Below are 27,099 nucleotides of genomic sequence, written 5' to 3' on the forward strand. Positions count from 1 at the left end.
GTCGTTAGCTTGAAGGGGCATAAGTGCCGGAAGCTCTACGGCTTTCCCTTCACAATAAAAGCTGGAGGAGCAGTCCGTTACAGGATGATTCAGCGGTTCGTTTGCTCTCGTCCGAGCTGCGGAAACAGGCAACGATCGGGGCTCGAGTTTATTCAGGAGTCGGGCTCTGCTGTGAGCTCATGAGTTCAGCCCGGATACAGGGGAGGGACGTGATGTCACGTAAACAGGACGGCGGGAAAAAGAAAAGCGTTTCTGGGTCGAGGACATATGTTCTGTACCTTCAGGGAGTTTGAATATGCGGACCTACAAAATTGGTAACCATAATAAAAAAAATAAGATAAAATAACTACATGACATATAAATAATAAATAAAACTGAATGAGAACAAAAAGCCCCAAAAGAAAAATGACCTTTAATGTGGAGACTGAACTTCTGACGGAGCAGCGGGTTTAAACTGATGATGTGACGTAATAACGTGGAGGTGTGTGTGTCATCGTTTCTCAGAGTCCAGATATTTTTTTTTATTTTTGCCTGTGTTCACTCAGGTCTTATTCTGAAGGGCCCGAGCGGAAGTGTGTGTGTTCGTGTGTGTGTGTGTGTCTTGACGGCGTCGGGAGGAGACGGAGCATCAGACCCGCACCAGCTGCACCGACACATCTGGACCGGGAGCGAAACCTCTGGAGCGGAGACGCACTCGAACGGAGCGCGGGTGCGCAGACAGGTGCACAGGTGCGTCTCCTCAGCGTCCTCCCGTGACCGCCACGCCGGGCTCGCGGGCATGGCGGAGGAGACCCGCGTCATCTACCACCTGGAGGACCAGGACACCCCCTACCTCATCCGCATCAACGTGCCCGCGGAGCGCGTGACCCTGGCGGACTTTAAGCACGTGCTGAACAAACCCAACATAAAATTCTTCTTCAAGTCCGTGGACGACGACTTCGGGTGAGTCACGTGGTCCGTGCGCTCATTGATCCGTGATCGGGTGAGTATATTGTTCCCGTCACGCGTCACATGATGTTTGTTATTCTTAAAGAACAATCACCCTCCTGCGCATGTCAGGGTGGAGCAGCTGAAGCTGACCCTCAGCAGCAGCGGGACCTCAGACGCCTCACAGGGAGAGCTCCGCCCCCCCTCACCTGCCTCCTGTGGAGCAGGTGTTCTCCCCTCAGAGCTCAGAGCTGGAGGTCAGAGGTCAGCGTGCAGCCACGCCTTTGGCGCCATCGGGGTGCTCTGCCCTCTTTGCGGCCTCACACTTGGAGAAATCCTAAGGTGGCGGCAGCAGAGCCCGGTCGGAGCCTGGAGCTGAGCCGCTCCACCCGACGCTGCACCTGCGGGCTCGGGGTCAAAGGTGAACGAGTCCGCTGTGCCGCACGTGTGCAGCAGCTGTGGTGGACAGGGTGGAAACTGGGTGGTTTTTCCTGACAGGAAGTTCTCTAGAGAACATCTCGCTCCGCGTGGATAAGCCTTGTCAGCCTTCATCCACCCATGTTCACATCTGTTCATATCTGTGGCGTCCCCGTGACATCAGGCTCCCCAACATGTTCCCGCCCTTCGCTCTCTGTATTCCAGACCGCCCTCGCCCTCCGGTCTGAGGGTGGCGCTCCGGGGCTCCTCCTGCACGTTTCACCTACTCTGGTTTTTGCAGAGGTTTTATGGAGCGGCGCTGTGACGTGGGCGTGCTGCAGCAGGTTCCACGCCTCAAACTCATCTCTGTGTTTGTGTGGTTTTAAACCCACACACACAGGTCACAGCCTGTGGACTTGCACACTCATACTACACAAAAACACCAAGTTTATTCCATGACGACATATTTGTAACCAACACTCGTTAATATTCATGCACATGTCAGCTGTTGACGGTTCGTAAGCCCAGCCTGTGTTTCAGTGTGAGCTGTTTATTTTTATTCACTCATTTACTCTGAACCTCTGATGAAACAACTGTTTAATAATCTGAGTTTCTATAATCCCTGCACACACACACGCACACACACGCGCACACACGCGCACACACACACACACGCACACACACACGCACACACACACACACACACACACGCACACAGGGCTTTTATGACAGACTGTATGAGTTAAAACCAAAATCCCTTTTGTGTTTCCTCACATGAGGTTGTGTGTTTGTCTTCCTGTCTTTGTGAGGACCTGGTGCCGACGTTGGGGGGGGGGGGGGCGCAGCTGCGTGGAGGTGCACAGTTGGTTTCAGGGTTCAGATTACAACCAGGTTCAGGTTTGGGGGATGGAGTCCGTGACTACGTGTCCTCACAAAGATAGGCAGACCAACACATGTGTGTGACCCCTCTCAGCTGATGCTGCAATGATTGATCGATCGGTCTGCTCAGTATTGATCTGTGACTCTGAGTGTAACAAAGAGGAGGAGACGTCTCAGAGGAGAACACCGGGCGGGGTTAGTGTCCCCGCCACAGCTGCAGTAATACTCACACTGTGAATATGAGATGGACGTAGCCATCATGACACCGCCCACTTTAAACCCTCAGCGTTGTGGTCGTGATGTTAGTCCAGTTTGTTTCAGGAAGTCACCATATTTGGATGAGATGGAGTACTGAGTTATCAGCTAATGCTAGTTTGGTTAGCATCACACAGACTCAGATACCTGCTAATACCTCGGTGACATCCAATCAAAATCCTTGCATGTCTCTCATTCTAATTGGCTGCCCCTTACAAATATGAGGTTCTGATAGCAGGTGGGTGTGGCTTCTGTATACCTGAGATGCCCACATGTAGCTATTAGATATTTTTGGAGTGCTTATGTTTAATTTTCTTTCATTGCTGTGTTACAGGGTGGTCAAAGAGGAGATCAGCGACGATGACGCCAGGCTGCCCTGTGTGAACGGACGGGTCGTCTGTTGGGTCAGTAACACACTAACACGGTACAGCTGAGTTTATGAGGACTGTTGATGATGATTAAGGACAAACTTGTTCCTTTGTCTCAAAACGACACAGTCAGGCAAAGCACACCTGCAGGCACACAACAGCTTTTTTCAGTCACATCATAATAATATTCAAACTTCTTCTGCTCACCTTCAAGGCCATTCATAACCTCGCTCCTCCTTATCTTTCTGACCTGTTAACCACTACCTGTTCTGCCCGTTCACTTCGATCTTCCTCTTCTATCCAGCTTGCTGTACCTTCCTTCCGCCTCACCACCATGGGAAGCAGAGCTTTCAGCTGCTCTGCTCCCAGGCTGTGGAACTGCCTACCCCCAGAAATAAGAAACATTGGTTCTCTCCCCCAGTTTAAATCCCAACTCAAAACTCATCTGTTCAAATCTGCATATTCACTGTGAATCCACTGTTTGTTAATTTTATGTTGTGGTTTTGTTTTATTGTTCTTATTTTGCCATTTTTTTACTATGTGTCTTCCTATTGTAAAGTGTCCTTGGGTGACTTGAAAGGCGCTCATAAATAAAATGTATTATTATTATTATTATTACATCAAAACACTGAAAACACATTTTGTTGTGTTATTAATTGGATAACTGGAAGACACTGAATGGATTCTAATTAAAAGCTTCCCTCGCTCCACTCTCAAACCTTTATTACGGAAAATTCTTTATGTCCCCACGATGTCAGTTGTAATTTGTGTCCTCACAGTGGTGGTAAACAGGCACAACACACACACACACACACACACACAGGTGTGTCCTGAGCCTTCAGGTGTTCATCATGTCTCTCCTCCTTTCAGTTGGTGTCATCAGACACCTGCCAGCTGGATTTCAGAGGTTCAGATATCCAGTCTGTGGCCACGCCCACCAGCTTAGCCCCACCCCCCATAGAGAGGACAGGTGGTATTGGAGACTCCAGACCGCCATCTTTCCAGTGAGTACACCGGGGCCCGGAATACAAAGCGTGTTTTAGCCTAGGCCTCAGTGCTGACAGGAAGTGATGTCATGTCTGTCTCAGTGCTGCTACTGTGAGCCATGATGAGCTGCAGGGGTCAGAGGTCAAACCTGCTGTTTCAGAGAGGCTGCAGAAGAAAGATGTGGGTGACCAAGGTAAGACGCAGAGAGAGAGAGGTGCCGCCTGCACACTTGTTAAGCAGTGACAGGCATTTCCTGCCATCTGCTGATTGGCTGTGGTCTCTACAGGTGATCGCCTGAATGGCCATGCCCACTGTCCAGCTGATATGAGGGGGGTGGAGCCAACAGGTGGCGGCGACAGTTCATCGACCCAGCAGAGCAGTGAACTGGAAACAACCAGTTTCTACTCCTCTGAGGAAGACTCAGGAGGAAGGTCAGTCTCACACACACGCACACAGACACGCCTACCTGTACCCATGAGGACCCTCAGTGAACTCTGACCTCTCGATAATGCTCATAATCAGCAGTTTACTTTCTCTCTGCTGTAAGTATGTGAGGTAAGCTCATGACATCATCAGCAGACCTCGCTCTGATTGCTGGGTTTGCTATGACACACACTCCTGCGCCCTTGGGTCTGCTTCTTCTGCTCCAGTAATCCTGTTCACGCGCCGCTCTCTTTCTCCGATTGGCTGCAGCAGGTCAGGTGACCAGCGCTGCTGTCTGTATTGTCCCGCAGATAAAAGCATCCCAGCTCATCCATGAGCAGAAATAATGTGTTCCCGCCTCCGTCCGTTTTTACAGGTTTTCTCTGGATTTCAGATTTTTTATTTTTAAATTTGAGCCTTGCAAAAATGTTATGAAATATCTCTCACAGGTATGTGCATGTCACCTCTTCTTTTAATGATCATAGTGAAAAAAATAATAATGTATTTATTTGGACTTAATCTGTGAACAAATTATGTTTATTTTGATGACTGTAGTTGAACTTTCATCAATAATTTTGAATCATTTTACTACTTTTTAATATTGATGATAATAATGAATAACAGCGATGACTTTTATTCTTTTTTATGACAGTCTCACTTATTTTTTATTCATTTTATTAACATAAAATCAGAGCTTTTGGACGTTTTCAAAAACAGACAGTGAGTTTATGTCCAGTGAAGGTAACAACAAAGTGATAACCTCGGCACCGCGGTGATGCTCCGTGGCGTGAGTCATGACACACTCGTTTCCCAGATCCTGACCAGACAAAGAAATCACTTTGGCGAGGAAACGTTTCCCTCTAAGGGGTCAACGATCCAGCGCCGACTGAAGCTCAGCTGGTGAGGCTCGATGTACGGCAGGCGTGGCCAGCTTCAGTGTCCCGATGACGCTCCTAAACCGGCACTCGGGATACACACACACACACAAACACATATACACATAAAGGGGGAAACAGGGGACCGAGAGAGGAGCCGAGACAAACCAAACATAACAGATCTAAGTGAAGGCACGCGTGTGTTTGTGCTTCCTCTTTCCTTTAACACATTTAACACGTTTATTTGCATCGAGCTTTTTTCCTGTTTGTTTCTACAAATATTTACACTTTTTCTGTCTTTAATTTTTCATGCCCTCACCTCGTTTCTAAGCAACCACACAGGTCAGTAAGCTGTGAAGTCAGTCGGACTGAGCCAGGTGTGTTTCCCTCTCTGACATCATTTCAGGTTCAGCCAATCAACAGAGCAGAGCAGCTCCTCACCGCGTCTCATCAGGCGTCAACGTCGCCGCCACCGGAAACCCAAAACACAGCTGATGGAGAGGGTACACACACACAAAGACAGACACAGACACACACACACACAGACACACACACAGACAGACACACACAGACACACACACACAGACACACACACACAGACAGACACACACACGCACACACAGACACACACACACACACACACACACACAAAGACAGACACACACACACAAAGACAGACACACACACACACACACAGACACACACACAGACAGACACACGCACGCACGCACACACACACACACAGACAGACACACACACACACACAGACACACACAGACAGACAGACAGACACACACACACACACACACACACACACACAGACAGACAGACACACAGACAGACAGACAGACACACACACAGACACACACACACACACACACACACACAAAGACAGACACACACACAGATACACGCACACACAAAGACAGACACACACACAGATACACGCACACACACACACAGACAGACACACACAGACAGACAGACAGACACACACACACACACACAGACACACACACACAGACACACAGACACACACACACACACACACACACACACAGACAGACAGACAGACACACACACACACAGACACACACACACACAGACACACAGACACACACACAGACAGACAGACACACAGACACACACACAGACAGACACACACACACACACAGACAGACACACACACACACACAGACAGACACACAGACAGACACACAGACACACACACACAGACAGACACACAGACACACACACACAGACAGACACACAGACACACACACAGACAGACACACACACACACAGACACACACACAGACAGACACACAGACACACACAGACACACAGACACACACACACAGACAGACACACAGACACACACACAGACAGACACACAGACACACACAGACAGACAGACACACACACACACACAGACAGACACACACAGACACACAGACAGACAGACACACACACACACACACACACACAGACAGACACACAGACAGACACACAGACACACACACACACAGACACACACACACACACACACACACAGACACACACACAGACAGACACACACACACACACACACACAGACACGCACAGACATCAGATGGCGTTATTGACAGAGTTCAGACACTTCCTTTCTTGTAACAAACAACTTGATTGGTCGGAGGCCGTCGGCACCTCCTCAGCTGTGGCGGCGCTGCACAGGAAACAGATGTGAGTTTTCAGGTGACCTGTGGGAGTGTGCAGGGTTCAAAGGTCAGGCAGAAGGACCAAAATGGTCAGGGTCACTATGCGGAGGCCTGTGGGGTCTCGTGCGTTGGTTACCGTGGTGACAACCAGTGATGGGAATAACGGCGTTACTAACGGTGTTACTTTTATCAGTAACGAGTAATCTAACTAATTACTATTCCTATCGTTACAACGGCGTTACAGTTACTGACAAGGAAACGCGGTCCGTTACTATTTTTCAACAAACAGACGGTTGAAGCTGTGTTCAGCTTACCGCAGCTTATATCAGTTGCAGGAAGTAGCTGTAAGTAATCTGGACGCTACAGCAGCTGCGCGCTCCCGCGGACGGCAATCACTTTCTGCCCGACGATCACTTTTTGGCACAACACCTGGAGCTAAGGGGGCAAAACAATCACATGAGTGCTGCTGTTTGACTGAGGAAGAATAAAGCAGTCGTGGTAAGCCAATCACATGACCACTTTAAGATGACAAAGCAACAAGGTGATATATACCAGTTTTTAAATTGTGTTGGTAGGTCACGTAAAACCAGAGTCATGATAAACAATTTACACGCGTTTTTCCTGAATAGTTTTGTCACGTTTACTGTCTAAGGACAGCGCTAGCAAGCACTCTCTGCTTATCAGCAAAACAAAACAAAACAAAAGACAAAAAACTGCCCGTTCGTGTTGGTGGAAAAATGCACCATGTCAACCAATCAAAAAATGTCATTTGGTTGTTTATGAAGAGGGAGAAGTTTTAGGAGTGACAGCGAGAGAGAGAGAGTTCTGAGATGTGAGATTTGTGACGTTTAGCGTGTTTGTTGTGTGTAGTTAATGTGTTGTCTTGTGTAGTTAGTGTGTAGTGTTGTGGATAGTTTTGTGTTGTGTGTCAGAACAATGAGGCGACTGCTGTCTCCAGGTAGAAACAGCAGTGATACACCTGCTGCTGTCAGACCTGCAGGTATCAGGCTGTGATGTTCTCCTTTATAGTGGGCAGAAAATATTTTTTTGGAGTGGCACAAATGCAGAACAGCTGATTGTTCTGTAAATAGTTTGAAATGGCTATAAAAAATGGGTAAAAGGTAAATGGCTGCAAATAACTTTGTTGTTTGCAAAACTTGTGCATAGGATTTTAAAATTGACAATTTATATTTGCATTTAAAGTTATGAAATATGATTCATTAAAGATGTTTGTGGTTGTTACAGTAAAAAATATCACTTTTTCTACTCAGATTTTAAGTTTTTTGCCTGATTTTAGATCAATTGTGTTAATACAGTATGTCAAAATGAAAACATAACTGTAAATTCAGACACGTGAGGTTGTGCTGAAAAGAATGATACCAAACAAGGCAAAGCAAATAGTTTTTAAAGGTAAAATGTGGAGAGAAAATCAAAAGTGGTTAAAATGGGTAATTATACCCTGGACCCCAGAGGGTTAAACTTTTTTTTTTTTAAAGTAACGCAGTAGTTACTTTTGAAGTAATTATTTACTTTTAGAATCTTGTAACTCAGTTACTAACTCAGTTACTTTTTTGAAGAAGTAACTAGTAACTATAATTAATTACTTTCAATGCAAATTAACTTGCCCAACACTGGTGACAACATTCCTGCTCTCAGGTGATCAGGGGCGTATCTAGAGAAATTTTCTTAGGGTGGCAAAGAAATCAAATGGGGTGGCAAAATCAAAGCCCCCCCCCCAAAACACATATGCAGGTGGTTACATATGGTTAAAATGATTCAAATGCAGTAAGTATACATGTTTTTCATATAAATATAGTCTCTAACTTAGTTATTGTCTGTAGCCCACATAATTACACACTTTAGTTACATAAAACACGTGACTTTTGATGTTATGTACTGTATAGCCTGTATAATAAATAAATATGGAGCCCAATAAGTATAAAATCCAGAAAGCTACACAACATGGGGCGGTTCATTTACAAACACACGTCTAACTTAAGTTTCACTGTTTTTTGTTAGAAAACAATCACATTGTTACAGCTTAAATTACACAAAATGTCAGAAATCTGCACTGTCATGAACAAAAATTTAAACCTAATTTTTCATGATTTGTTGGATCTCTGAGGTCTGAAATACAACCGGACATTTTTGACTCCTTTTGAGTTTACGTTTGTATTTCACCCTCAGATTGTTTCATTTTATTTTTTCCCCCTTGCCTTGTTTGGTATCGTTCTTTTCAGCTCAACTAAATTTAGTTGTTTTTTTTCCCCTGACATACTGCATTAGTACTACTATTACTATTAATAGTACCATGACTGATCTGAAATCACACAAAGAACTTAAAATCCTAGTATTATTTTTACTGTAAAAAAACCCACAGACATGTTGAGTAAATTTATATAACTTGAAATGCAAATATAAATTGTACATTTTGTAAACATATACAACTATTTATCTAAAAATGCAGCCAATACACCTGCCGTTTTTTTTTCCATTTTCAACAACCATTTAAAAATATTACTAAAACTAAAATGAGAGAACAATCAGGTGTTGCAATGAGATGCCCCACAAATGATGTGTGCCAGTAAAAAAAAGTTTGTCCATCAAAAGACAGAGGAGAACAGCACAGGGACAAACCTGCAGGCCTGACAACAGCAGGTGTATCACTCCGCTGGTTTTCTACTTAGTGACAGTGTTTACATTGCAAATGTGCCTTAGTGACATTCATTAGTGCCCTCACTGACACACAAAACAAAACGACTACACAACAGAACAACTACACAAGACAACACAACACACTAACTATACACTCCACACTAAACGTCACAAATCTCCCACATCTAAAAATTCACTCTGTCTCGCTGCCGTTACCGTCACTCCCAAAACTTTTCCCTCTTCCTAAACAACCAAAACGTGTTGACTTTTTTTTTAATTGGTCGACATGGTGCATTTTTCCACCGATAGCAAAGAGGTGGCTTTTTTCTTTCTTTACTGTTTTCGCGCTGTCCTTAGAAAACGCTTAAAACACACACACAAACGAAACGAAACGTGACGACAGTATTTAGTAAAAAGCGTGGCTTATATATATTATCATAACTCTGGATTTACTGGCCTGTGATTAAAATTTATTAACTTTGAAGTCCGAACTTTCAATGTGGGCTGAAATAGAGACTCAGCGTGGCTGCAGCTTGTTGCTACGTCAGCTTAAAATAGTCATGTGATTTGGAGGTGCAGCGTGACTCACCTTGCTTCCATTTCCAGAGTGTAACATCCAACCATCTGTGTAAAATCCGAAATTCCCATGGTGTTGTTCAAAATGTGCTCTGGCACAATCATAAGCATCGCTTGCTACTGAAAACAAGAAAAAAGCCGGTCCTGCTTTGGGCTGAACCATTTGTTAATGGTGGAGGGGGGAACACTATGCAATATATTCAGTTTTAGCATTTATATTCACTGTTGACTGTAACTACGCTCAAACTGTTAATGCTATCTTATTTTAATAAACAACACTGTCATATGCAAAACTGGGGTGGCAAGGGATCATTTTAGGGTGGCACTTGCCACCCCATGCCACCCTTCTAGATCCGCCCCTGCAGGTGATTCGTTAATCCTCACAGATCAGGTGACAAAACAACTTCAGTGAAAGTTTTTTCTACTGAATTCTAATGCACCGGTTCTACTCACATCTGCAGGCTGGTTTTTACCTCCTCGTACGTGTGCAAGGTCACACGCAGGTGCTTATTGTGGGCGGTCTTTGTGACCAAAGCCATCTGACCTCTGAGCTCACATAGGTCAGAATCAGTCATGTGACTGGTCCAGGCTGACAGCAGGTGCCACTGATGAGCCGGTCAGCTGACTCAGGACTGCGGACACCTGTGGACTCTGTCAGTGACGTTAACTGATGAACTTCCTGTCTGAGGGGGCCGTCCTTCACCTTCCTCTACTGTCTGTCTGTCCGTCTGTAACTGTCTCCTCTCTCTGTCCGTCTGTCTGTCAGTCTGTGTCTTTCAGCAGTGTCACTGACTCCACCATGTCGCTCAACATCATCACTGTAACTCTCAACATGGGTGAGTACGCTTCAGCACGGGCGAGCGCTGCTGCCAATCACGCCGTAGCTCCGCCCTAAACCCTCCCCTGCTTCCTGTTCCTCTGAAACTCCAACTGGACCAAAAGTAACTTGATGCTTGTTCAGTCAGAGCTGAAAGCGTGAGCTGAGCAGCATGCTCAGGCACGAGTACAGTCAGGAGTCGCCCCCTGCAGGACATTAGAGAGAACGCAGGTTTAAGAAGCTAGAGTTATTATGGAGCGGCTGTTAGCTTGCAGTGACAGAAATGTTTGTACGTTCATCGTAGCAGCAGAGCTCAGGTTAACCCTGCTGTGTGCCTGCCTGTCTGTCAGAGAGGTACAACTTCCTGGGCATCAGTATCGTTGGTCAGAGTAACGACAGAGGGGACGGAGGCATTTACATCGGCTCCATAATGAAGGGCGGAGCGGTGGCGGCGGACGGACGCATCGAACCAGGAGACATGCTGCTGCAGGTGCCGCTCATGCCGTTTAATCCGCTTCCTGTTTTAAAGGTGGCGGCGAGAAGGCTCACAATGCTGTGTCGTCTGTGTGTCCATCAGGTGAACGACATCAACTTCGAGAACATGAGCAACGACGACGCCGTCCGAGTCCTCCGAGAGATCGTCCACAAACCGGGGTGAGACCTTTTGCTTCATCTGTTAGATCACCATGGTAACCAAGGCTGATCACGTGGTTTAAAGTCAGCTTTGATTTATGTGACAAATGCTCAGGTGTTTTTCCTGCGTCGCAGTGGAGACGCTGCGCGCAGAAACACTAAAGGAACGCTTTAACCAGACCACTGAGTCTGTTAAACCAGTCAGCTCCGAGGGGGGTTCATCCGATTCTGCTGCTTTGGTCTGAATGAAATTAACAGCAGATGCTCTCAGCCAGTGTTTGCCAACCTTTTGGAGCCACAGTACATATTTCACATCAGAAAAATCACACTGCATTTCCCCTGGGCCTCAGGCATAGTGGACTGGGCTCGGTTTGTCTCCAGTATACCCGTTTTGCTTTGTGCTGACCACTACTGATGCTACGGCCTTTCACAGGACCAAGTCAGACTGACTGCTTTTTCTTTTCAAATATTTATCTATTGCTCTCACGGCTGCATCGTCTCACAGCACGACTATTAATGTCATTTCTTCTTTGTCTGTTGGCAACCCATCGCATTAGAGCAGCTAGTTGTACTCCCCTCTAATGGAAGAGAATGTAATTGTTCTGCCCGTTACTCATGCCGGTCGCTTAGAGTACCAATTAGGTGGAACCAGATAATGTTCCAGAGTGGTTGGGAAACACTGGACAAGAGCGATGACCCAACCCCCAAAACAGGAATGGATTTTACAGGTGAGACTCTGACATTTTCTCTCTACTTGTTTCTGAGTCTATTTCAGTAGTTTTGCATTTGGCTAGTTTCAGTGTCACTGCTGATAGTATGAGGCCAAACCTGGATCCTGCACAGGCAGCCCAACTCCTCCAGGCCAGTGTTGGGGAGTAATGGAGTACATGTACCGGCGTTACGTGTTTAAAATATAAAATATGAGTAACTGTATTCCGTTACAGTTACTGTTTAAAAAGGTGATATTCAGAATACAGTTACTTTGTTGTAATAAATGGATTACACGGCGGTCTTTTCCTGTGTCATATGTTAGGCTATGCCCTCTCTATTTTTGGTAATTCCACGCCGGTGGAAACCCAAACAAAACATGCATTAAGAGGCTCTAATGCCTGTGTCTCACTCTCATGGCCCATGTCACCTCTACTTGCAGCCGCATAATGACATGACAAAATATTTTTAAAAATTATTATTCAAAAAATGATTTAATATGAAGGCAATAGGCAGAGTGTTACAGGCACAGCCCTAAAGAATTTAGCCTCATGGGCAGTGTAGTCCGTGCTGCAGGGAGAATGGACTGCCATACCCGCGATGTGTCTGTGAGCGAGGGAGGGAGAAAAAGGAAAAGTACGAGCTGTCACCGAGCAGAAACGGGAGCTGGAAGCATGTAAATATAATAATAACCACTGCAGCCAAACAGAGTGTCTGACGAGCCCAGCTGTAAGTAAGCTATTCAGACCTGTTTTATATACGTGCGGAATAGTTTTCTATACGACATCGCTGCAAAAAGTGGAGCCTTACCTAATGTCCACCTACTGTTAGTCATTTTATATTAAGAGTTAATATATTAAGTAATCCAAAGTATTCAGAATACGTTACTCTTGTTACGTTCCAAGTCTAGCCGTGTATTAAACGCAACAAGAAATTGGCCCCACACACGACCCACCCAAGAAAGAACACAAACAGTAGTACCTTTTAAAGTGCTAAGCAGCCATTTATTTGCTTCAGCAGTGAGCAATGCCAAAAGTAACAAACAAAACTCCCTAATGGTCCCTATGCTTTCCTACACAAATGAAAACCAACCAAAAGACAATTCACTTACTTAACCTTCTATCGAAAAACAGGAGAAAACTTAATCAACAAAAATGGCTTCTCACGCCTACTAGGCTGCTGCAGTGAACAATATATACAAGGTGAAAAAAATACACAATTGCTACATTACAAATCTATTTACAGCTTAAGGTACTAACGCCAGACACACACACATAAGGTTATACTTGCAAATCTATTGGCAAAGACACTCTACGAAACAACGAATCAAAAACACATGCTCTTTGTTGGATGGTGGAGGCTAGGAGAGGGGGGGCCAGGTGGCTGTCATCTGCTGGTTAAATACTGGAGGTGGTCAACCAATTATCCAATCCGAGGACAGGAAGAGACTCCACCCAACTACTCAGCAGGCACGCCCAGGTGTCCACCTCCTGTGGCTGTGGGGAAAAAACCCACAGCCATCCTCTGGTGGGAGGAGTCACACATAAAACAAACACTGACAACATTGGATCATAACACTCTCATTGAGTAACGTAACGAAATACGTGACAAAATACATTTTGGGGCATGTATTCTGTTGTCTGTAGTGGAATACATTTTAAAAGTAACCTTCCCAACACTCCTTCAGGATGACGTATATGTACCATTGCTAGACGGTTTGGTGTGTCTCCCAGCACAGTCTCAGGAGCATGCAGGAGTTTTCAGGAGATGGGCAGTTATCGGTGGACAGGGCCATAGAAGGCCCTTAACCCTTCAGCAGGACTGGTAAATGCTCCTCTTTGTAAGGAGGAACAGGAGGAGCGTCCCCTCCAGCAGGACACTGGTGTGAACGTCTCTGACCAAACAATCAGAAACAGACTAACAAAGGTGGCCTGATGCCCCGACGTCCTCTAGTGGACCCTGTGCTCACTGCCCGGCACCGTGGAGCCCGACAGGCATTTGCCATAGAATACCAGAACTGGCAGGTCCACCAATGGTGCCCAAGACTTTCAACAGCCGGGAGCAGGTTCACTCTGAGCAATTCAATTCAATTTTATTTACACAGCGCCAAATCACAACAACAGTCGCCTCAAGGCGCTTTATATTGCAAGGTAGACCCTACAATAATACATACAGAGAAAACCCAACAATCATATGACCCCCTATGAGCAAGCACTTTGGCGACAGTGGGAAGGAAAAACTCCCTTTTAACAGGAAGAAACCTCCGACAGAACCAGGCTCAGGGAGGGGCGGGGCCATCTGCTGCGACTGGTTGGGGTGAGAGAAGGTGACTGGAAAGGAAAAACTCAATGCATCATGGGAATCCCCCGGCAGCCTACATCTATTGCAGCATAACTAAGGGAGGATTCAGGGTCACCTGGTCCAGCCCTAACTATATGCTTTAGCAAAAAGGAAAGTTTGAAGCCTAATCTTGAAAGTAGAGATAGTGTCTGTCTCCTGAATCCAAACTGGAAGCTGGTTCCACAGAAGAGGGGCCTGAAAACTGAAGGCTCTGCCTCCCATTCTACTTTTAAATACTCTAGGAACAACAAGTAGGCCTGCAGTGTGAGAGCGAAGTGCTCTAATAGGGTGATATGGTACTACAAGGTCATTAAGATAAGATGGGGCCTGATTATTTAAGACCTTGTATGTGAGGAGCAGGATTTTGAATTCTGGATTTAACAGGAAGCCAATGAAGGGAAGCCAAAACAGGAGAAATCTGCTCTCTCTTTCTAGTCCCTGTCAGGACTCTTGCTGCAGCATTTTGGATTAACTGAAGGCTTTTCAGGGAGTTTTTAGGACATCCTGATAATAATGAATTACAGTAGTCCAGCCTGGAAGTAATAAATGCATGAACTAGTTTTTCAGCGTCACTCTGAGACAGGATATTTCTAATTTTAGAGATGTTGCGCAAATGGAAGAAAGCAGTCTTACATATTTGTTTAATATGTGCATTGAAGGACATGTCCTGGTCAAAAATGACTCCAAGGTTCCTCACAGTGTTACTGGAGGCCAAGGTAATGCCATCCAGAGTAAGAATCTGCTTAGATACCATATTTCTGAGATTTTCAGGGCCGAGTACAATAACCTCAGTTTGATCTGAATTAAGAAGCAGAAAGTTAGCGGCCATCCAGGTCTTTATGTCTTTAAGACATTCCTGCAGTTTAACTAATTGGTGTGTGTTACCTGGCTTCATGGACAGATAGAGCTGCGTGTCATCTGCATAGCAGTGAAAATGTATGCTATGTCTTCTAATGATGCTGCCTAAGGGAAGCATGTATAATGTAAACAGAATTGGTCCTAGCACTGAACCCTGTGGAACACCATAATTGACCTTAGTGTGCGAAGAGGACTCTCCATTTACATGTACAAATTGGAGTCTATTAGATAGATATGATACAAACCACTGCAGTGCAGTACCTGTAATACCTACAGCATGTTCTAATCGCTCTAATAGGATATTATGGTCAACAGTATCGAACGCTGCACTGAGGTCTAGCAGGACAAGCACAGAGATGAGTCCACTGTCAGAGGCCATAAGAAGATCATTTGTAACCTTCACTAAAGCTGTTTCTGTGCTGTGATGAGCTCTGAAACCTGACTGAAACTCTTCAAATAAGCCATTCCTCTGCAGATGATCTGTTAGCTGTTTGACAACTACTCTTTCAAGGATGTTTGATATGAAAGGAAGGTTGGAGATTGGCCTATAATTAGCTAAGACTGCTGGGTCTAGGGATGGCTTTTTAAGTAAAGGTTTAACTACAGCCAGCTTGAAGGCCTGTGGTACATAGCCGATTATTAGAGATTATGGGTAATTTATTCTCTAATGATAAGAATTTTATTTGTGAAGAAGTTCATGAAGTCATTACTAGTTAACGTTAAAGGGATGGTTGGCTCAGTAGAGCTCTGACTGTTTGTCAGCCTGGCTACAGTGCTGAAGAGAAACCTGGGGTTGTTCTTATTTTCTTCAATCAGTGACGAATAGTAAGATGTTCTGGCTTTGCGGAGGGCTTTCTTATAAAGCAGCAAACTATTTCTCCAGGCTAAATGATGATCCTCTAAATTTGTGACACGCCATTTCCTCTCCAGCTTACGAGTTATCTGCTTTAGGCTACGTGTTTGAGAATTATACCACGGAGTCAGGGACTTCTGATTTGAGGCCTTAGTTTTCACAGGAGCTACAGTATCCAGAGTCGTACGTAGTGAGGAGGTAAAATTATTAACAAGATAATCGACCTCTGTTGGAGTAGCGTTCAGATAGCTGCTCTGCTCTATGTTGGTACAGGGCATTGAAGATGATAACAGTGGGTGGATTATATTCTTAAACAGGGCCCCGTTCTTCGTACCTCGCTTACTACATCCAAGATCAAATGACACATCCAAGATCAAATCATCGCGCTAACTTTGAGCTCGCTAATCCGGTTCTCCGAACACACCTGTTGTTGACGATTAGTATAGCTGGATGAAGTAATCTGAGATCACTGGGTGGCTTAAAAGGGGCTACGCATCGATAGTAGAAACATTGATCGGCAACCCTGTGATTGGTCGGCGAAGATGTCGAAGGCGCGCGCTCAGTATTTCACGGCAGCAGACCAAGAACTCTTGATTGAGGGATTTCAGGAGTTTCAGAGTTTAATTAAAACGCAGGGGAACACTGCAAAGGCTGCAAAAGCAAGGAGAGAGGGCTGGCAGAAAGTTGCTGACAAATTGAACTCGTAAATAATTTATTATATCATATTCCATTATATCCTCTTTCACATTAGAGCCACAACAGGACCCACTAGAACATGGGAACAAGTAAAAGTGAAATATAAGAATATTCTACAGAATGGTAATATTTATCACTTATATTGCTTTTAGTCTCCTGAAAAGAGACCCTGAAATAATCTGTTTGTTTGTTTATAACAGCAACCAAGAAAAGGGCAGAGCAAATAAAGACAGGTGGTGGTCCTGCACCCCCTCGTGTGTGTGTGTGTGTGTGTATATATATGTATATATATATGTATATATATATATATATGAGGAGGAGGAAGGACAGGAAGGATCCTGTCTATCCCGCAATATACGCTAAATTCTGTAAACTCTCCTTATCAATCTTGCACCTTCCTTGCTCGCGTACAAACGGACAGGACATGGCTGCGACAGACTTCCCAAATCCACCTTTGCTTTTATAGCCGTGGTCTCTCATCTTGATTACACGAAGTAATTTACTATTACTATCCTAAAATATGAATTACATCTGAAATAATCAAATACATGAAATAGAATGATTAATAGTACATTTCCCTTTTTTTAGGAAATGACCTGTATGTATCTGTATGAAATCAATAAAAGAATCAAATACTGCATTATCTTTAGTTACATTGATAATATTTATTTATGGAGAAACAGTGGAGAAATATCGCTGTTGCTTTCGTATAAATGAAGCGGACATACCTGAGTGGCCGCGATCTAATCCTGTTTACATAAAGTAAGCCTGCTCCCGAGCAGGTTTACGCTTACGGATCTGTTGCTATGACAGCAAGTCCCGGATGAGCTTCGAAGAACCGAACGATCCAAGATCACGCGAAATCGTCAACAATCAAATCCGGCTAACTTACTTAGCGAGGTACGAAGAACGGACCCCATGTGACAGATGTGAAGGGGTCTGAGAACGTTATGATTTCATACTGGGTATGGTGGGTTTGAATAGAATAAAGTAGAATAACCTTTTATTCTCATTGTACAGATACAATGATAGTTCTGGGCAGTCACTGTCTGTGCTCTGCCGTCACTCATGGGGAGGCATATGGTAAATGGACTGATTGTAATACTGCGCTTTTCTACTCTCTCGGAGTACTGAAACCGTTCTGTACAACACGCCACATTCACCCAGTCACACCCATTCTCTATACTGAGTGCTTTCCTAACACTCCGATGGATGCATCAGAGAGCAACTTGGGGTCAGTATCTTGGCCAGGAGCCAGGGATCGAACCACCAACCTTCCGATCAGTAGGTGACCTGCTCTACCTCCTGAGCTACAGCCACCCCATATCCATGGAGGGACATACAGACCTGTACAGGCAGCAACACCCTGACTGCCATTAGTGCAGGCGTTTCCTGCAGGAAGAAGGAACTGATGCCAGTAGATGACCTCTGAGCTCCTGGACCCCAGGACAGCAACGTTCCACTCATTAGGAGCCCTGATGGGTCAAACAAACTACCAAGGACCGTTTAGAGTTGCTGCAGGGAAGTTTTCAAATGGACTCGCCTGCTGCATCATTTTATCACTTTGATCTTTTGGGGTGTCATTGAATTCAACCTCTGCAGGTTGATCATTTTCATTTTTGTCAAGCGATGTGGCATCATTTCCTCCCCATCATTTACCCAACTTCATTTCTCCCAGTGAGATCTGATGTTTGCAAAGTGTCTCCTTAGTTTCTTTGAGCAGTGCATACCTACTGTAGCGGCGGCACTCCGTCTCTGTTTCACTCTTCTGTACCACCTTTAGGAGTCAGTCCGGCAACATGCATTTGAAACGCGAGCAAAACCAGGTACTTTTCTTTTAAAAAGGATGTTTAATCACTGCAAAAACTCAAAACTCAAATTTGTCTTATTTCTAGTCAAAATTATCTCATTACACTTAAAATAAGACAGAATCAGCTAAAGGGCAACATTTCAGTAAGCTACGTAAAGGAACTTGTTTCAAGACAGTAAATCTTAAAACTAGAAAAAAACTAGACAATTTTCACTTGTTTCATTGGCAGATTTTTTTACTTAATACAAGATATTTTAGCTTGAAATAAGTTCCTTTAGCTTACTGAAATGTTGCCCTTTAGCTGATTCTGTCTTATTTTAAGTGTAATGAGATAATTTTGACTAGAAATAAGACAAATACTCTTGGTAAGATTTTGAGTTTTTGCAGTGATGAAACTGAATTTACATGGCAAGACTCGGTCAAAAAACTGTGTTGCTTCCAGCTTCTCCGACTCCCCAACTACGTAATTACAGTGTGTTGGAAGCCCAAAATACCAAAAAGCGCATTAAAATGTCGCACTTCTATATTCTATACTTTTAACATAACAGTATTTGGAAATTAACTGGAAATTATATACTTAACAACAAAAATGTAGATTTCTCCTTTAATCATTTTACCAATACCAATAAACTAGCACTTAATTGGCTCTTACACCTACTCTTCCTGCTCTTTGAATTGCGCGTTTGAATTTGAATTGAATGTAACTGAATGAAAACGTTTTCTAGGGCTGACATTGAAATCGAGTGACTCCACGGTGCAGTACACCCAACGAGTCGGGTCTCAAGAGGACACAGATCCCTGGGAGGAGTTACTGTGGATGATCGTGTTTGCAGACGACTCTGTGATCTGTAATGAGAGCAGGAAGCAGGTGGAGGAGAGCTGCAGAGGTGGAGGTATGCTCTGGAGAGAAGAAGAATCAAATTCACTAGAAACAAGCCAGAAAACCTGTGTGTGAATGAGAGGGGCACTGGTGGAGGGAGCAGAGGTAGTGATGGTGGAGGACTTTTTATACCTGGGATCGACCATCCACAGAGAGCTGAAGAGGAGAGTGCAGGCAGGGTGGGGCGGTTGGAGGCGAGTGTGACCGAAGGAGAAGTTTTAAAGATGTCCTGCTGTGATGTGATGGAGAGGGTGGAGTCAAGCTGAAGGTGTTCAGATGTTTGTTGGGAGATGATGAGTCCATCAGAGGGACCACTCAGAGTCAGAGAGGCTGAGCTGGTTTGAGCATGTGCAGAGAAGGGAGGGGGGAGGTGGAGCTGCCAGGCGGGAGGAGAGGAGGACGTGCAGAGGGCTGGAGTGACCGAGGAGGAGAAGCTCTGCTGTGGCGCCTCCTAAAAGGAGCTGCTGAAAGTTTTCCTTTGTTTTGTTTTCCAAACCAAAACAAAAAACATGACGTCACTCTCGTGATCGTGTGACTTCCTGTTTGTTTTTTTAAGCTGATCTTTGTCACCATCTGCTGGTCATTACTGGTACTGCATCCTCAGATTCTCAGCAATTTCTAAACCTTCTTTTTATACTTTAAAATAGTTTTCCTGTCGTGCTTCAGCTCGGAGCTGCATTGAGTGATAAAGCGATTAAATGGTGGCTTCAGTGAGGAACGATCAGCTGGTTGGTGGCTGGTGTAACCTTGCATAACCTGAAATCGTTTTAGAGTTTGATGCTCTGACGTAACAAAGTTTATGGACTTTGTTATGTCATAGCAAAGTCCATAGCTTGTGTGGAGGCTGCTTTGAGAATAAAGTTACTGTTTGAATAATGACCGATCTGTTTCATCTTCCTTTCAGTCCGGTGATGCTAACGGTGGCAAAGTGTTGGGATCCGAACCCGCGAGGCTGCTTCACGCTGCCGAGAAGTGAGTTATAATTGGTATTTGTTTGGCACACAAGAGGTGTTACATAAAGTAATCTGATTACATCACACATCCAAATCTCCACAGGCGAGCCAGTCCGTCCCATCGACCCCGCTGCCTGGGTGTCTCACACCGCCGCCATGACGGGGAGGCTCCTCCCACACTACAGTATGACACCCACCATCCTCTGCAGCTACCGTCACCTGTCCGTCAGACGCTAACCTGCTGCTTTTTTCCAGGCGTGAACGAGGAGAACCACCTCAATATCCACAGTGACATGACCATGGTTGTCAAGGCGATGGCCAATCCCGAGTCTGGCCTGGAGGTCCGAGACAGGATGTGGCTGAAGATCACCATCCCCAACGCTTTCATTGGTAAGGAGTCCGCCTCATATTTCGGTCTGAATCCTGGAACCCTGACCTTTAACCTCTGTTGACCATCACATGTGGGTTCAGTCACTGAGAAAACCTCATCGTCTCGTCTTCATGTACTCGCTCTTCGCTCTGACCTGGTCTCCACCTTCAGTCGATCCAGACCCTCCCTCCACTCTATGACTTTGTACACCGCCAACGTTAGAGCTATGAATGATGTCCGTCACACACAGGGGCCCTTTGTGTGCTACCCTCAGCTCGTTTAGCCCGCGAGCCAGCGCGGTGTACTGGGTCATGTCCACCGGCCGAACCCACACTCCCCTGTAGGAGCAGGCGTTCGCTCTGGTATTCCCGTGTTGGTGTTGTTCCTGGATCGTCAAAGCTAACGTTGGTCTGGGTTCAACATGGCAGGTGACCTGTCACATTGTTGTGGTGTCATCGCTTTGGACTATGGAAACAGCACGACCTGACCGTCACCACCCCCTTTCTGGGATTTTTTTCCCCGAGGGGACATCGACAGGTTTGTTTGTTTTTTGTGATTAATATTTGATTGTATTTTTAGAACACTACAGTCCACTGTAGAGACGGATTACATCACATAAAAAAAAGCATCAGCATAGCAGCAGAACAGTAGAGAATACAAAACCAAAATGAGGGGGGACGAACAAAGCAAGAGATAAACAAAATAAAAAACAAAAACAAACAAACAAAAAAGAAACAAAAACAGCCAGCCTTTGACTACGTGGGTCTTACTGCATGCCACACTCTGACATCCCTGAGAGTGCTTCGTCAGAATTCCAATGTCTGTCCCACTCTAAGTTCTAGTCTGATCCTTTTATTCTGGACAGATATGGATCCCACTTCAGGTGGAAACTCTCCACTTTATTCAGAAGCCTGTGTGAGAGTTGTTCTAGTGCAACGAGTCTCCCTAGTTGAATATGCCATACAGAGACAGGTGGGGAGGAAGGGGCCTTCCACTGGGAGATAATGAGTTTACGCCCCAGCATCAATGCAGTCTGTACCCACTCAGCGGCCTTAGGCAGAGCATATTTAAGGAGTGATGGGTCCCCCAAAACAAATAGTCTTGGTGAGAAAGGAATATCCCATCGTATAGTTGATTTGATAAAGTCATATATCTCAGTCCAAAAGATTTGGGTTTTAGGACAGCTCCAAATCATATGGGTCAATGTGCCCACCCCAGTCTGACATCTCCAGCATTCAGGGGACTGTATGAGGTTCACCCTATACAGTCTGTGTGGCGACCAGTAAATTCAGTGTAATAATTTGAATTGGATTAGTCTCGTTCTAGGTTCCCTGGACACCTTTTTACTATTCTGCAAAATTGTAGTCCATTCCTGATCTGTAAAAACCACACCAAGGTCAGATTTCCAAGCTAACCGGAGGGCGGGTAGCCCTTTACTTGTGCCCTCAACAAGCATTGAGTAATATTTAGAGACTTCACGACCTCCCCTAAAGAGTTGTTTGATGTAGCTGAGATATTCAATAGTTGGAGGTGGTGTGGAGGAGGAACCAAAGGATTTTAGCAATAAGTGCCGGAGCTGCAAATACCTCCAAAACTGACTCTGTGGCAACTGAACCTGTGCTTTAAGGTCGTTGAAGGACTTGAGAATTCTCCCCTGATACAGGTCTCCGAGAACAAGTATCCCTCTCTGGACCCACAGTCTCCAGAAAAACGGAAACTTATTAATGCAGAGTTTGGGATTGAGCCATATGGAGGCCTCAGTATGAAGGTGGGAGTTAAAATTTAATAGCAAGGCCACCTTCTTCCAGATCGTCTGCAAAAACGAAAGAATGGGGTGGGTTTGTATATCTGGTGGGAGCTTGGTGGTTAAAATGTGCATCGGAGGGAGTGGTGAGCACAAAGTACTCTCCAGACTAAACCATGGGGGGCTCGTTCTGGAGGGAGAGCCCAGTGAACCATGTGTCTCAGACTGAAAGCATAATGGTAAAACAGTAAATTTGGGACCCCCAGGCCACCTGAGTCCACTGGTTGCTGTAGTTTTTTAAGCTGTATTCTAGGGCGTCTGTTATTCCATATAAATTGGTTACATAACCTGTCAAATTGCTGAAAATATTTTGATGGGATTTTTACGCGGAGTGTTTGTAGTAGGTAATTAATTTTTGGAGCACAATTCATTTTGATGATGTTAACTTTACCCCAAAGGGTGAGAAACAAAGGGGACCATCTAATTATGTCGGTTCTGAACTTGTCCAATAGAGTAGCGGTCCCCAACCTTTTTTTGCGCCACGGACCGGTTTATGCCCGACAATATTTTCACGGACCGGCCTTTAAGGTATCGCGGATAAATACAACAAAATAAAACTAGTACCGGTACTGAAAAAAAGAAGATTTATTCATAACACACGTGAAAAGACCCAGGAAAACCGAGTTAACAATAAAAACGATAACAAAATAACGCTGAAAACCGATAAAAACCCTGAAAACCATACATTTCACACCTGAGCCTCAACTCTCGCGGCCCGGTACCAAACGACTCACGGACCGGTACCGGTCCGAGGCCCGGGGGTTGGGGACCGCTGCAATAGAGGTTCAAAATTAACCTGAACTATGTTGTATAACAAACGGGGGAATGTAATGCCCAAGTATTTAATACCAGTCTGAGGCCAGCTGAAGTCCCCTGGCTGGAACAGGGTTTTGGGGCAGAAGGCTGTCAGAGGGAGCGCTTCAGACTTTGACCATTTTACTCTATATCCTGATATATTAGAGAACCGGTTAATAATTCTTAAGAGAGCAGGTAGAGAGCGTTCTGGCTGCGATATTAGGATCAGGGCGTCATCAGCATAGAGCATCAATTTGTGATTATTATTGTGGACCTGGATACCTGGAAAATCAGGGTCTCTACGTATTGTCGCTGCCAGAGGCTCTAAAGCTAGAGCAAAAAGCAGAGGACTCAGTGGGCAGCCCTGTCTCGTACCTCTGTGGAGGTCGAAGGGCTGTGATATAATACGGTTGGTTAGTATTGATGCTCTTGGATTGTTGTAGAGAAGTTTGACCCACCTTATGAATTTTGGGCCAAAGCCAAATGCTTCCATTACACAAAATAGAAAACGCCACTCTACCCTGTCGAATGCTTTCTCTGCATCTAGGGAGAGGGCTATAGCTGGAGAAAAGTCCCCTGTAGGGGATTTATTCTGGGTTGCCCACATAATGTCAATTAGGCGTCTAACATTATCGGCAGAGCTGCGAGTCCGAATAAAACCAACTTGGTCGGGGTGTATTAAGTAAGTCATGACCTTATCTAATCTGGTTCCTAGTACCTTGGCTAAAATTTTGCAATCGCAATTGATCAAGCTTATTGGTCTGTAACTCTTACAGTCAAGCAGGTCTTTGTTTTTCTTTAAGACAAGGGAAATAAGTGCCTCCGACAGTGTTGGTGGCAGGCTGCCCTTATCCAGGGTCTATCTGCTTGGTCAGAGCAGTTCTTTTCTTATACGAGGCATGCTCGACAGGTTTTTTTTCCACATTGCTATGACATCACAACAGTGTTGATTGGTCACTGGCCATGTTGAATCCAGACCAACGTTAGCTTTGAAGATCCAGATGCGACAGCAGCTAGCAGTACTATCATAAGAGTACGGAGCAATATGTCGCCCATGGGGCGCCATGGTAGCAAAACCATCATCATCAGTGTGCCAGGCGTTTGTTATCCACACTGAAGTGCGCGGGTCCCAAGATAAACCTTTATCAGCTTCGAGATGAGCAACTAAGGTTCCAACCAATGAGAGTACAGGATACTACACTGGTAGTAAATACGCTGGAGGGTTACCTAGGTAACCACAGTCTGCTAGCAAGAAGCCGTCAGACAATGAATGCCGCCCTGTGAGGACGTTCACTCCACGAGGCTCGGAGAGTGAGCGAGTACCAGTTAGAGCTGGTTCTGGTTCCAGGGACGTTCATCGGCTTGCGGACCGTCGGATCCCCGCAGAGCTTTGGTGATGGCTCAACCGCAGCGGGGGTTGGTTTTGGGAAAGCGTGAAGTTATTTGTGCCTCACCTTTGACGGCCTCCCTCCGCCCGCGCAGGTTCAGACGTGGTGGACTGGCTGCACCGTAACGTAGACGGCTTCATCGACCGACGCGAGGCTCGCAAGTACGCCGGCAACCTGCTGAAGGCCGGGTTTATCCGGCACACTATCAACAAGGTGACCTTCTCCGAGCAGTGCTATTATGTGTTTGGAGATCTCTGTGGAGGTGAGGGCAGGAATTTAAAAACGTTTCACAATAAGAGCGTGACTTTGAGATTTCTGCTGCTCTGATGATGACTCTGTGCTTCCTCCTCAGACATGGCTGTGATGTCACTGATGGATCAGGAAGGAGCCTCCAGTCGAGGGTCTGACTGCGACCAGCTCACCTTCCCCTACCAGTACCCCATCCCCCACCCCTACAGCTCCCCCACCCGCTCCACCAGCTGCCAGCCCTCGGAGGAGGAGGAGGCCCACCCAGTGAAGGTAACGGACGCGCTCGTGTACAAACACTCGCAGTGGGTTCTGATTGGCTGTTACTGATCAGCTGGCCGCTCTTGTCCAAATATGGTTGCTGTGAAATGACTGACATCATGATCTTTTAAGCAATGATGTCATGTTTGTTGCAACCTCACAGGAAGCTGTAGCAGCGGCTCAAACTGCAGCGACAATCAGAAGGAGGGAGGAGCAGGAGGGAGCGAATTGAGAGCCTCCAAACAGGAAGCGAGTGCCTCTACTGAGAAGCGTCTGGAGGCGGAGCCTCTCAGCGACAGCAGCATCCAGCGACCTCTGACCTCCTTTGAAGACCTCCTCCCGTCATCTAGAGGTCAGCGCCACGACCTTCCAACAGCCCAGCCTGGAGTCTCCGCCTCCCGACAGTCCTTCCGCATGGCCATGGGAAACCCCGGCGACTTCTTTGTGGATGTCATGTGATCACATGTGATCACATGATGTGGGACCTGGAAATGTTTTCGTGATTATAAACTGTCGAGTTCGAAGGTTTGCTCTTTGTCATATTTAGAATTTATTTATGAACCTCCACTGTGAAGCGGCACACCTTTGACCTCACCTGCCTCCAGCACTCACCTGTCCAACCCGCCATCCTCATGTGTTTGAAGATCGGAGCAGCTCAGAGGCCGGGAGTGTTCGATTTGATCCGTTATCACGTCAGGACCTCGCTCTGAGGCTCTTCTGTTCTCCATCGAAGCGGGGTTCTCCTTTTCCTGTCCGTGAGGACATCTCAGAGGGAAGCTGAGCTTCGTCTCCAGGAGCTGCTGGAGGCTGAAACGTGTGCCGGGTTGGGCTCGACAGGAGATGCAAACCGGAAGCAGAAACAGGTTCAGGTCAGCAAGAGAAAACGGAAACTGACCGCAGATACGCCCTGCCAACCTGGCTGTCGTCCGCAGGCCTGCAGGTCCAGCAAGTCCAGCTCACTGACGGTTTCCTCGAGTCTGCGCTGACCCGGTTTCCTGCACACACTTCAGCCGCTCGTGTCTTTGGGTCACTCGTTTGTTAGTGACAGCAGAGTGAAGCAAACGTTTGAAACACCAAACCTGAAAGAAAGAAAAATCCAGTGAAACCAGCGATGTGGTTGGAGGATGGTCCTGATCCACGGTGCAGCTTTGGGCGTGTTTCACTGCTGATGTTACCTGAGTCAGGTGGTCCAGCTGAGAGGTGACCAAAGTCTGGAGAACAGTTTCTACATCGTTCAGAGACCAAAGCGACTGAACCCAGAAAGACTCCAACAGTCACAGTTTCCTGTTTTTATGAACCAGACTGTGTGAATCTCACAAACTTTGATCCTTTTATTGGTTATCGGTCTCGTCCCTGCGCACAGAGACTCCTCCTGCTGCTCTGAGTGTCCTGATGATGTCACGTTGTGTAGATGAGATGTTCACAGGTTCGTGAACCTCTGAGAAGCTCTACCTCTGTAGGTGTGCGGAGTCATGTGACCGAGCGGTTCACAGTCACCTTTAAATCTTCCTCCAGCTGTCTGTGTGACGTTTCCACCTTTTCTTGCTCCATCACAGCTTTCAGAGAAACGCTGTGAATCCTCTGCAGACATTTGAGTTGTTTAAAACAATAAAACTCTTTGAAACGTG

General features: G+C 45.8%; 1 protein-coding gene across 2 annotated transcripts; it reads left to right on the forward strand.

Annotated features, from left to right (window-relative positions):
* The first annotated feature begins 71 nt into the window (after window positions 1-71).
* Window positions 72-27,099, forward strand: LOC100695702 (segment polarity protein dishevelled homolog DVL-3). Of its 2 annotated transcripts, XM_019347596.2 has the most exons (16): window positions 72-314; window positions 546-942; window positions 2,813-2,882; window positions 3,717-3,850; window positions 3,935-4,026; window positions 4,120-4,264; window positions 5,538-5,634; window positions 10,826-10,895; window positions 11,227-11,366; window positions 11,454-11,530; window positions 20,559-20,626; window positions 20,711-20,791; window positions 20,863-20,997; window positions 25,059-25,226; window positions 25,317-25,483; window positions 25,635-27,099. In XM_019347596.2, the coding sequence occupies exons 1-16, from the start codon at window positions 296-298 to the stop codon at window positions 25,701-25,703; spliced, it is 1,929 nt and encodes a 642-aa protein (XP_019203141.1). In that variant the 5' UTR covers window positions 72-295; the 3' UTR covers window positions 25,704-27,099. The 2 variants fall into 2 exon arrangements, with proteins under 2 accessions (XP_019203141.1, XP_019203147.1); XM_019347602.2 differs by lacking the exons at window positions 25,059-25,226; window positions 25,317-25,483; window positions 25,635-27,099 and adding an exon at window positions 21,149-21,430.

The sequence above is a fragment of the Oreochromis niloticus genome, linkage group LG14 (genome assembly GCF_001858045.2).
Source record: "Oreochromis niloticus isolate F11D_XX linkage group LG14, O_niloticus_UMD_NMBU, whole genome shotgun sequence".
Lineage (NCBI taxonomy): Eukaryota > Metazoa > Chordata > Actinopteri > Cichliformes > Cichlidae > Oreochromis > Oreochromis niloticus.